This window comes from Rana temporaria, chromosome 6 (assembly GCF_905171775.1).
Source record: "Rana temporaria chromosome 6, aRanTem1.1, whole genome shotgun sequence".
Taxonomy (NCBI): Eukaryota; Metazoa; Chordata; class Amphibia; order Anura; family Ranidae; genus Rana; species Rana temporaria.
Window position 1 is genome coordinate 15843882 of NC_053494.1, and position 12904 is coordinate 15856785.

Sequence of the window (12904 nt, forward strand, 5' to 3'; positions counted from 1 at the left end):
CGAACAGGCATGAGAGGCGGGGCAGGCATAGCAGCTGCACCGACTAATGTTGAAGATGCTTCGACCCAGAAATACAGCGATAGCCGTCTTCCGAGCAGCCAATTAAATGGTCAGATGTAAGTAATAGCGAGGAGCCCAGGAGATGTCATGCACCTCCTTAGACTTTACTCATAATGTGCCTTCACTTTTACAAAAGGAGCTGAATTCCTGGAATTCAGCTTTAAAAGGGCTAAATGATTTCCTTTCCCTGAAGTGTATTTATTAGGTTGACATAAGGACAGAAAATGTGGGCAAAGGTGAACTGCCGGCACATTGTGTTCTGAGATGTTCCTATCCCCTCTCAAGAATAGAAAACTTCCTTCCACATCCATATGGTGGCCAAGAAAGGACAGCCAGGAAGATTACCATGACGCTGGTGACATCCCCTTCCTTGCTCGATCTCTTCCATTCTTCCAGGCGCACATGCTTGAAGATGTTCACAAATGGATGCTGCCAGACTGGGGGAGGGGGGACAGAGAGAGAGAGGTGTGAATTGAGCAACTTAACATATCATGGAGTACAGACTCCACTCATTCTTCACATACACACCAAAGACCTCCATCTACTCCTACATCAGGAACGGACATTATCAATTATACATATATTCACCACTGAATCCACCCCCCCCCCCCCCGTGGGTGATTATACATCACCCACCCACCACTGACACCCCCCATTCTCTCATCACCCACCACTGACCCCCCCCCTCTCTCTCTCTCTCTCTCTCTCATCACCCACCACTGACCCCCCCCCTCTCTCTCTCTCTCTCTCTCATCACCCACCCACTGACCCCCCCCCTCTCTCTCTCATCACCCACCACTGACCCCCCCCCCCCATCTCTCTTTTCACCCACCACTGACCCCCCCCCATCTCTCTTTTCACCCACCACTGACCCCCCCCCCATCTCTCTTTTCACCCACCACTGACCCCCCCCTCTCTCTCTCTCTTTTCACCCACCACTGACCCCCCCCCTCTCTCTCTTATCACCCACCACTGACCCCCCCCCCTCTCTTATCACCCACCACTGACCCCCCCCTCTCTCTCTTATCACCCACCACTGACCCCCCCCCTCTCTCTCTTATCACCCACCACTGACCCCCCCCTCTCTCTCTTATCACCCACCACTGACCCCCCCCTCTCTCTCTTATCACCCACCACTGACCCCCCCCTCTCTCTCTTATCACCCACCACTGACCCCCCCCCCTCTCTCTCTTATCACCCACCACTGACCCCCCCCTCTCTCTCTCATCACCCACCACTGACCCCCCCCTCTCTCTCTTATCACCCACCACTGACCCCCCCCCTCTCTCTTATCACCCACCACTGACCCCCCCCCTCTCTCTCTCTTATCACCCACCACTGACCCCCTCTCTCTCTCTCTTATCACCCACCACTGACCCCCTCTCTCTCTCTTATCACCCACCACTGACCCACCCCCTCTCTCTCTTATCACCCACCACTGACCCACCCCCTCTCTCTCTTATCACCCACCACTGACCCACCCCCTCTCTCTCTTATCACCCACCACTGACCCACCCCCTCTCTCTCTCTTATCACCCACCACTGACCCACCCCCTCTCTCTCTCTTATCACCCACCACTGACCCCCCCCCTCTCTCTCTCTTATCACCCACCACTGACCCCCCCCTCTCTCTCTCTCTCTTATCACCCACCACTGACCCACCCCCTCTCTCTCTTATCACCCACCACTGACCCACCCCCTCTCTCTCTCTCTTATCACCCACCACTGACCCCCTCTCTCTCTCTCTTATCACCCACCACTGACCCCCTCTCTCTCTCTCTTATCACCCACCACTGACCCCCTCTCTCTCTCTTATCACCCACCACTGACCCCCTCTCTCTCTCTTATCACCCACCACTGACCCCCCTCTCTCTCTCTTATCACCCACCACTGACCCCCTCTCTCTCTCTTCTTATCACCCACCACTGACCCCCTCTCTCTCTCTTATCACCCACCACTGACCCCCCTCTCTCTCTGATCACCCACCACTGACCCCCCCCCCCTCTCTCTCTCTTATCACCCACCACTGACCCCCTCTCTCTCTTATCACCCACCACTGACCCCCTCTCTCTCTCTCTCTCTTATCACCCACCATTGACCCCCTCTCTCTCTCTCTCTCTCTCTCTCTCTCTCTCATCACCCACCACTGACCCCCTTTCTCTCTCTTATCACCCACCACTGACCCTCTCTCTTATCACCCACCACTGAATAAAGCACAGCCAAGTGACACAATACAGATATGGGGCCCCTCATGTCAGGACCTCCACAAGGGCCACACTCAGTATGCAGTTACTCACCTCCAGCCATCTCTGCAGTCTGCAGCTCAATCCTCCCGCCTGGACAGCCGCCTCTCCACCGGTGACGTCAATACTGTGGCGATCAGGCGCGGGATGATGACTTCACAGGACGCTGAGAAACTGTAACCGAGCAACCGCAGACATCTGTTCTACAGCCCCGCCCACCGGTGTTCTACTGGCTCAGCCATCCTAACCCCGCCCCCGGGAGGGAGCTCCCACCAATAGACTGTCAGCATGCAGTGTGTTAGGGGATCAGTCAGGACTCCTCAATGGAATCTTATATGGACAGAGATTTGTAGGGACAGATGTGATCCTAAAGAGAAATCCAGGCAGTATCTGGAGAATTATAATATAGAATGTATAATAAGGGAGACCTCATGGAAGGGATGTGTACACAGAACATAGGGCTGATTTACAAATGACTCCTTTACATTGCGCCATCCTTTGCCACCCCTCTGAAAAGCGATTCATGGTGGATCACTTTTCAGAGGGGAGTTGACAGCTGATGGGCGGTTCTCACTGCCTGTTTTATCCCAGAAAAGCTCACACCACCACACGGCTACCACATACACTGCAAGCAGTCGTGGTGCAGCCCCCTTCACTGGAATCAGCCACAGTACTGGCTGGTGAATGCATCAGCCCATCCGGGCAGGGCATGGGATGCCAGTTTTTTATTATTACCGCTCCTCTGGCCGGCGGTGGTCGCCCATGCTCTGGCAGTGAGAAAAAGAATGAATGGCTGCACATCGCAAGGTTTCCAGAAGTGCCTTTTATTGCAGACGGGCAAAATACACCAGGGACACCAAGGCCTGGATTCACGTACAGCCGCGGGCGTAATTGTGCGGGCGTAACGTATCTGATTTACGTTATGCCTCCGCAACTTACACGGGCAAGTGCGGTATTCTCAAAGCACTTGCTCCGTGAGTTGCGGCGGCATAGCGTAAGCCCGCCTAATTCAAATTTGGATCAGGGGGGCGTGTTTTATGTAAAACTACTGTGACCCGACGTGATTGACGTTTTTGCGGAACGGCGCATGCGCCGTCCGTGGAATTTCCCAGTGTGCATTGCTCCAAAGTACGCCGCAAGGATGTCATTGGTTTCGACGTGAACGTAAATGACGTCCAGCCCCATTCACGGACGACTTACGCAAACTACGTAACTTTTTCAAATTTTGACGCGGGAACGACGGCCATACTTAACATTGGCTGCGCCTCATATAGCAGGGGCAACTTTACGCTGGGAAAAGCCTAACGTAAACGTCGTAACTTTACTGCGTCGGCCACGAGTACGTTCGGGAATTCGCGTATCTAGCTAATTTGCATACTCGACGCGGAATTCGACGGAAGCGCCACCTAGCGGGCAAAAAAAAAATGCAGTTAAGATCCGACGGCGTAAGAGACTTAGGCCCCGTACACACGAGAGGATCGATCCGCTGAAATTGATCCGCGGATCGGTTTCAGCGGATAGATCCACTGGTGTGTACGATCCAGCGGATATTTATCTGCGGATATATTTCGGGCCGACCGATTTCCAGCGGATAAAAATTTCTAAGCATGCTAAGAAATCTATCCGCTGGAATCGGCTCCAGCGGATCGATCCGGTGGTCTGTACAGACTCACCGGATCGATCCGTCCGAACCCATCCCTCGCATGCGTCCTAATGATTCGACGCATGCGTGGATATCCTTATATGACAGAGTCGTGCACGCCGCTGCGTCATCATCGCGGCGACTGCGCGACACGTCACCGCGGTGTGAATTCGGCGCGGATTTCGATCCGATGGTGAGTACAATCCAGCGGATCGAAATCCTCAGAGCATTTATCCGCGGAAACGGTCCGGAGGACCGTATCCACGGATAAATCCTCTCGTGTGTACCCGGCATTACGCCTGTCGGATCTAATGGATATCTATGCGTAACTAATTCTAAGAATCAGACGCATAGATACGACGGATCGGATTAGGACTTACAACGGCGTACATGGCGTTGCGCCGTCGTAAGTCCTTTCAGAATCTGGGCCCAAGTGTTAGTCACGTAGATGTGTTTCACACATCTGATCTGTGCTTAATCATTGCGTGATAATGATTAAGCACAGATCAGATGTGTGAAACGCGTCTACGTGACTAACACCTGGTGTCCCTGGTGTATTTTGCCCGTCTGCAATAAAAGGCACTTTTTAAAACTTTGGATGTGCAGCCATTTATTATTTTTCTCAACTTTTTACGGAGGCAGGCCGGGGCAAGCACTCCTACTTGGTTCTAATCAAGGTATTGCACACACCTGGAGCAGCAGATTCCTCTTCCTCAGATTATGCTCTGGCAGTGGACTGTCCCTCAGTGTCTTCACATCCAGTGTGAGGCTATGGTTCCTGCTTGGTCTTGATGTCAGGGCTCTAAAATCACCACATATAAACCTCCATTCATACGAGGGGGTGCAGTAATGTCTAGGGTATATAACCCTCCAGTCATATGAGGTGGTGCAGCAATGTCTAGGGTATATAAACCTCCAGTCATATGAGGTGGTGCAGTAATGTCTAGGGTATATAAACCTCCAGTCATATGAGGTGGTGCAGTAATGTCTAGGGTATATAAACCTCCAGTCATATGAGGTGGTGCAGCAATGTCTAGGGTATATAAACCTCCAGTCATACGAGGTGGTGCAGTAATGTCTAGGGTATATAAACCTCCAGTCATACGAGGTGGTGCAGTAATGTCTAGGGTATATAACCCTCCAGTCATATGAGGTGGTGCAGTAATGTCTAGGGTATATAAACCTCCAGTCATATGAGGTGGTGCAGCAATGTCTAGGGTATATAAACCTCCAGTCATATGAGGTGGTGCAGTAATGTCTAGGGTATATAACCCTCCAGTCATATGAGGTGGTGCAGCAATGTCTAGGGTATATGACCCTCCAGTCATACAAGGTGGTGCAGTAATGTCTAGGGTATATAAACCTCCAGTCATACGAGGTGGTGCAGTAATGTCTAGGGTATATAACCCTCCAGTCATATGAGGTGGTGCAGCAATGTCTAGGGTATATAAACCTCCAGTCATATGAGGTGGTGCAGTAATGTCTAGGGTATATAAACCTCCAGTCATATGAGGTGGTGCAGTAATGTCTAGGGTATATAACCCTCCAGTCATACGAGGTGGTGCAGTAATGTCTAGGGTATATAAACCTCCAGTCATATGTGGTGGTGCAGTAATGTCTAGGGTATATAACCCTCCAGTCATACGAGGTGGTGCAGTAATGTCTAGGGTATATAACCCTCCAGTCATACGAGGTGGTGCAGTAATGTCTAGGGTATATAACCCTCCAGTCATACGAGGTGGTGCAGTAATGTCTAGGGTATATAACCCTCCAGTCATATGAGGTGATGCATTAATGTCTAGGGTATATAACCCTCCAGTCATATGAGGTGGTGCAGCAATGTCTAGGGTATATAAACCTCCAGTCATACGAGGTGGTGCAGCAATGTCTAGGGTATATAAACCTCCAGTCATATGAGGTGGTGCAGTAATGTCTAGGGTATATAACCCTCCAGTCATATGAGGTGGTGCAGCAATGTCTAGGGTATATGACCCTCCAGTCATACAAGGTGGTGCAGTAATGTCTAGGGTATATAAACCTCCAGTCATACGAGGTGGTGCAGTAATGTCTAGGGTATATAAACCTCCAGTCATACAAGGTGGTGTGCAGTAATGTCTAGGGTATATAACCCTCCAGTCATATGAGGTGGTGCAGTAATGTCTAGGGTATATAAACCTCCAGTCATACGAGGTGGTGCAGCAATGTCTAGGGTATATAACCCTCCAGTCATACGAGGTGGTGCAGTAATGTCTAGGGTATATAACCCTCCAGTCATACAAGGTGGTGCAGTAATGTCTAGGGTATATAACCCTCCAGTCATATGAGGTGGTGCAGTAATGTCTAGGGTATATAACCCTCCAGTCATACAAGGTGGTGCAGTAATGTCTAGGGTATATAACCCTCCAGTCATATGAGGTGGTGCAGTAATGTCTAGGGTATATAAACCTCCAGTCATACGAGGTGGTGCAGCAATGTCTAGGGTATATAAACCTCCAGTCATATGAGGTGGTGCAGCAATGTCTAGGGTATATAAACCTCCAGTCATATGAGGTGGTGCAGTAATGTCTAGGGTATATAACCCTCCAGTCATATGAGGTGGTGCAGCAATGTCTAGGGTATATGACCCTCCAGTCATACAAGGTGGTGCAGTAATGTCTAGGGTATATAAACCTCCAGTCATACGAGGTGGTGCAGTAATGTCTAGGGTATATAAACCTCCAGTCATACAAGGTGGTGTGCAGTAATGTCTAGGGTATATAAACCTCCAGTCATATGAGGTGGTGCAGTAATGTCTAGGGTATATAAACCTCCAGTCATACGAGGTGGTGCAGTAATGTCTAGGGTATATAAACCTCCAGTCATATGAGGTGGTGCAGTAATGTCTAGGGTATATAAACCTCCAGTCATACAAGGTGGTGCAGTAATGTCTAGGGTATATAAACCTCCAGTCATATGAGGTGGTGCAGTAATGTCTAGGGTATATAAACCTCCAGTCATACGAGGTGGTGCAGCAATGTCTAGGGTATATAACCCTCCAGTCATACGAGGTGGTGCAGTAATGTCTAGGGTATATAACCCTCCAGTCATACGAGGTGGTGCAGTAATGTCTAGGGTATATAACCCTCCAGTCATATGAGGTGGTGCAGTAATGTCTAGGGTATATAACCCTCCAGTCATACAAGGTGGTGCAGTAATGTCTAGGGTATATAACCCTCCAGTCATATGAGGTGGTGCAGTAATGTCTAGGGTATATAAACCTCCAGTCATACGAGGTGGTGCAGTAATGTCTAGGGTATATAACCCTCCAGTCATACAAGGTGGTGCAGTAATGTCTAGGGTATATATCCCTCCAGTCATATGAGGTGGTGTAGTAATGTCTAGGGTATATAACCCTCCAGTCAGGTATTGGCATCGGAAATGCTCATCCAAAAGGCATGCTAACTGTACAACGTGAAGTCTCTGCACACTGACAGCTAAGTGTGTGATAACTATAAGAATTGGTCTCAGCTTCGGCTCCTTCTAAGACCACCCTCCCCAACGTGTTTCGCCCTAGGCTTAGTCATAAAGGTCTCAATTTTTATTTATTTTTTATCGCTATGATTATTATGTTTTATGTCATAGAACTTGTATATGTACGGTGCTGCACCATATGTCGGTGCTTTATAAATAACAATAATAGCAGAAACAAGTGTTGTATAAATACTTTATTTATTGCTCATCAGGATAACTGCTTTATAACACCACCTATGAGAACCAAATGACCAGTGCACAAAGCAAGGTCCATAAAGACATGGATGAGAGAGTTTTGAGATGGAGGAACTTGACCTGATAGAACACCTTTCAGATGAATTAGACCAGAGACTGTGAGCCAGGCCTTCTCGTCCAACATCAGTGCCTGACCTCACAAATACGCTTCTGAAAGAATGGTCAAACATTCCCATAGACACACTCCTAAACCTTGTGGACGGCCTTCCCAGAAGAGGTGAAGCTGTTATAGCTGCAAAGGGCGGAGCCAACTCAAATATTGAACCTTACAGACTAAGACTGGGATGCCATTAAAGTTCATGTGTGTGTAAAGGCAGGTGTCCCAATACTTTTGGTAATATGGTGTGTATAAAAGAACATGAATGAGTGTCTATAGACAAAAACCTCTTTACATGTTGTATAATGCCATTCCAATTATATTATGGAGATGTGATATCCCTTACACCCCTGAGGAAGGAGTTGTATATCTCTGAAACGCGTTAGATGGATGGAGATGCACCATACAAGTTTGCATCATCTACAGTATGACAGTGCTTTGCGATGTTTTCTTCTGCAAGCTGTATCATGTCTTTAATATATTTGGTTTTGAATTACAGCGGAACCTCGGATTATGAGAATAATCCGTTTCAGGAGAATGCTCGTAATCCAAAGCACTCACATATCAAAGCGAGTTTCCCCATTGAAGTCAATGGAAACTAAAATAATGAGTTCCGCATTGAATTCAATGGCATGCAATACCGCATGCGGCCAGAGGTGGGGGGAGGGCACCGCAGAGCCTCGGAAACAGCCGGAAAGGCCCGAGGACAGCTCGGCTAGCTGACCTCAGCAAACCTCGGAAAGTCTTGGCAATGGAGTATTTCCATGTCTTTCCGAGCATCTCCGAACGGCTCCGAACAGAGAAGATCGGCTAGGATCGGCTCCGGCGCCCCCCCCCCCCACCTCAGGCCAAACGCAATACTGCACACTGCTTTGGCCTGAATCGTGCTAGTTTTGCGAACCGAGTAAGGATTTTTTTAAATAGCGCTCGTATTGTGAAACGCTTGTTAACCGCGTTACTCACAATCCGAGGTTCCGCTGTATTACTCAAGGATAAAAATGAAATTCCTGGTTTTGCCCTCAAAGTAAATTCTTACTCCTCCAGATATCTTCTCTGTTTAATAAGCAATTGCATTGTCCACCAATGAAAATTAGACCTCCTTGTGGCGGTAACAGGTGGGCGGAGCTGAGAACGCTAAAGATTTCTCATTTTTACTTAGAACTATAAAAAGCCGGGGGGGGGGGGGGCTTCAACCAATCAGGATTACCCCCTTCTTTTCTGTGGACTGAAGAGGAATCCCACATTTGACAAAGAGGTTCAAGTGATCCACAATAATAGCCAGATTCAGAGACAGTTACGCCGGCGTATCTACTGATAACTCTGAATCTGCGCCGTCGTAAATTTAAGCGTATTCTGGAAACCAGATACGCTTAAATTAGGCTAAGATACGAGCGGCGTAAGTCTCCTACGCCGTCGTATCTTAGGGTGCAATTTTTCCGCTGGCCGCTAGGTGGCGTAGAATATGTAAATGACTAGATACGCCGATTCAAGAACGTACGTGTGCCCGTCACAGTAAAGATACGCCGTTTCCGTAAGAGGTACGCCGGCGTAAAGATAAAGCTGCCCCCTAGGTGGCCTAGTCAATGTTAAGTATGGCCGTCGTTCCCGCGTCGAAATGTGAAAATTTTACGTCGTTTGCGTAAGTCGTCCGTGTCTGGACGTAATTTACGTTCACGTCGAAACCAATACGTCCTTGCGGCGTACTTTGGAGCAATGCACACTGGGATATGTACGTAAAAAACGTCAATCACTTCGGGTCACCATCCATTTACATAAAACACGCCCCCCTCATCCTCATTTGAATTAGGCGCGCTTACGCCGGCCCCATTTATGCTACGCCGCCGTAAGTTAGGAGGCAAGTGCTTTGTGAATACAGCACTTGCCTCTCTGACTTACGGCGGCGTAGCGTAAATACGATACGCTACACCGCTGAAAGATGCGCCGCCGTACTTGAATCTGGCTATTAGGATTTTATTTTGAGTTGAACCAAAAACCCGATAAATACGTCTAATTCAGGGTCTCGGCCTTCCTCTGTGATCGGTTAGGGAAAATGTCCCACCGTTTTATTAAGGTGAATAACAAATGTCCATTCCGCTTCAAAGTGAGGGGCGCTCCACCACAGGGCATGGGGCGACGCCGCGACGTTAGAAAGACGGGTCACCAAAGCCGACCTCCTCCTGCAGCTGGTGGATCTCGGTCAGCAGGGTCTGGTCCTGGAGATTCAACTGTAAGAGAAGAATTACAGGACTGAGCTGGATTATGTCGCCTACAATATTCCATATGAGGGAGGAGTTATCATTAACAAATGGATTTTTTTTTAACCACTTCCAGTCTGGGCCAATTCTGACATTCCTTTTCTACATGTATAAATCTGATTATTATTCTTTGCTAGAAAACTACTTAGGTGTGCGCACAGGGTGTGCCAGGTGTGCCTGGGCACACCCTAATCACCCCATGTACATTAGCATTATCCAGGGGCGGCACAAGGTGGGTGGTTGGGGGTGCCAATGGCCAGTGTAAATGGCACTATTATATTCAAATCTAGGTTTAACCTTAGGAACACATTACACCCATATTTAGGGTGTAATATAATATGGCCTCAATCAACTGTCTCCCACCACCAGAGCCTCCTCCCTGTGACTGCAGGTGGCATTCATGTGTGCCTAAACTTTGGGGTGCACACCCTAATGCAATAGGCTGCGCACACCTTTGCACACGATACTCCTGTTTAAGCATGTATTTTTTAGTCCTGCATCAGCTGTCCCAGATTTACAGGGATGGTCCTGCATCAGCTGTCCCGGATTTACAGGGATGGTCCTGCATCAAGTTTCCCAGGTTTACAGGGATGGTCCTGCATCAGCTGTCCCGGATTTACAGGGATGGTCCTGCATCAACTGTCCCTGATTTACAGGGATAGTCCTGCATCAGATGTCTCAGATTTACAGGGATAGTTCTGCATCAGATGTCTCAGATTTACAGGGATAGTCCTGCATCAACTGTCCCAGATTTACAGGGATAGTCCTGCATCAGATGTCCCAGATTTACAGGGATAGTCCTGCATCAACTGTCCCAGATTTACAGGGATAGTCCTGCATCAACATTCCCAGATTTACAGGGATAGTACTGCATTAACTGTCCCAGATTTACAGGGATAGTCCTGCATCAACTTTCCCAGATTTACAGGGATAGTCCTGCATCAGCTGTCCCTGATTTACAGGGATAGTCCTGCATTAACTGTCCCAGATTTACAGGGATAGTCCTGCATCAACTTTCCCAGATTTACAGGGATAGTCCTGCATCAGCTGTCCCTGATTTACAGGGATAGTCCTGCATTAACTGTCCCAGATTTACAGGGATAGTCCTGCATCAGCTGTCCCAGATCTACAGGGATAGTCCTGCATCAGCTGTCCCAGATTTACAGGGATAGTCCTGCATCAGCTGTCCTGGATTTACAGGGATAGTCCTGCATCAGCTGTCCTGGATTTACAGGGATGGTCCTGCATCAGCTGTCCCTGATTTACAGGGATAGTCCTGCATCAGCTGTCCTGGATTTACAGGGATAGTCCTGCATCAACTTTCCCATATTTTCAGGGATAGTCCTGCATCAACTGTCCTGGATTTACAGGGATAGTCCTGAATCAGCTTTTTTTTTTATGCATTTGGGCGTATTTTCGCACACGTGTTCGCGCAATCTCACATATTTTCACGCACATGCGCGCGCATTTTTTCTCGTGGTTCACAGGAGTGCAGATCAAAGTGCACTCTTGTGACCACAGCAGAAGTATGAAAGAGCTTTGTCCAGAATTCTCCTTTAACTCACATTTTGGAAATACAATATGGATATCAGTATAATCAGGAACAAGAGCGACATACCTTCCTGGTGTATTTATAGGACTGCTCAGCCTCTAGCTGTCGTCCAGTCTAAAAGAAATATCAGAAACATTAGTATATAGAAACAGTACAAAAACATAAAAGGTAAACCCCCCCCACCCCCCACCCCCCATTCCTACAAACCTACTAACAACACAGGGGTAGATTCAGAGAGAAGATACAATGGCGTATCTCCGGATACGCCGTTGTATCTCTGAGTGTGCGTGGTGGTATCTATGCGCCTGATTCATAGAATCAGTTACACATAGATTTCCCTAAGAACCGACCGGCGTAAGTGTTTTACACCGTCGTATCTTAGGGGCAGATTCACAAAGCAAGTACGCCGGCGTACTTTCAAATTTGCCGCGTCGTATCTTTAGTTTGAATCCTCAAACCAAGATACGACGGCTTCTGGCTTCGATCCGAAAGGCGTACGGCTTCGTACGCCGTCGGATCGTAGGTGCAACACTTCGGCGCCCGCTGGGTGGAGTTTGCATCGTTTTCCGCGTCGGGTATGCTAATTAGCTTTTTCCGTCGATCCACGAACGCGCGGCCGTCGCATTCTCTTACGTCGTCGCTAGTCAGCTTTTCCCGGCGTATAGTTAGAGCTGCTATTTTGCGGCGTATAGATAGACTTGCCATGTTAAAGTATGGCCGTCGTTCCCGCGTCGAATTTTACATTTTTTATTTTTTTTGCGTAAGTCGTCCGTGAATAGGAAAGGACGTAACTCACGTCTAAGTTCAAAAAATGACGTTGGTGCAACGTCATTTCGCGCAAAGCACGGCAGGAAATTTCAAAACGGAGCATGCGCAGTTCATTCGGCGCGGGGACGCGCTTCATTTAAATGAATCACGCCCCCAACCCACCCAATTTCAAATACGGCGCCAGAAAAACACTACGCCGCCGTAACTTACGGCGCAAATTCGCTGTGGATTCTAAATTCCGCCAGGTAAGATACGGCGGCGTAGCGTATCACTGATACGCGGCGCAAGTGCAAATGTTTGTGAATCTGGCCCTAAGGCTGCATATTTACGCTGGCCGCTAGGTGGCGCTTCCATAGATTTACACAAGGAATATGCAAATGAGCTAGAGCATGCGCACTGGGATTTTTTCACGAACGGCGCACGTAAAAAACTTCAAATACGCGGGGTCACAGTTAATATACATAAAACACGCCCACATCATCCACATTTGAATTAGGTGGGCTTACGCCGACACAGATACGT

The 12904-nt window shown here is 48.5% G+C and overlaps 2 protein-coding genes across 6 annotated transcripts in view; both read right to left on the minus strand.

The window, feature by feature from the left end:
* The window catches only part of WDR90 (WD repeat domain 90), a 71427-nt gene extending 68960 nt beyond the window's left edge, over positions 1-2467 (minus strand). Inside the window, exons 1-2 of the mRNA XM_040356311.1 lie at positions 2358-2467; positions 406-497 (exon numbers count right to left, since the gene is read on the minus strand). Of these exons, the coding sequence (XP_040212245.1) occupies positions 406-497; positions 2358-2367 (102 nt within the window). The 5' untranslated portion in view covers positions 2368-2467. The remainder of the gene's footprint in view (positions 1-405; positions 498-2357) is intronic.
* Positions 2468-9698: 7231 nt separating this feature from the next.
* CFAP70 (cilia and flagella associated protein 70) overlaps positions 9699-12904 on the minus strand; it is a 57847-nt gene continuing 54641 nt past the window's right edge. For all 5 annotated transcript variants that reach the window (XM_040356316.1, XM_040356314.1, XM_040356313.1 and 2 more), the window contains exons 27-28: positions 11681-11728; positions 9699-10032 (exon numbers count right to left, since the gene is read on the minus strand). In XM_040356316.1, coding sequence (XP_040212250.1) covers positions 9952-10032; positions 11681-11728 — 129 coding nt within the window. In that variant the 3' untranslated portion in view covers positions 9699-9951. The remainder of the gene's footprint in view (positions 10033-11680; positions 11729-12904) is intronic.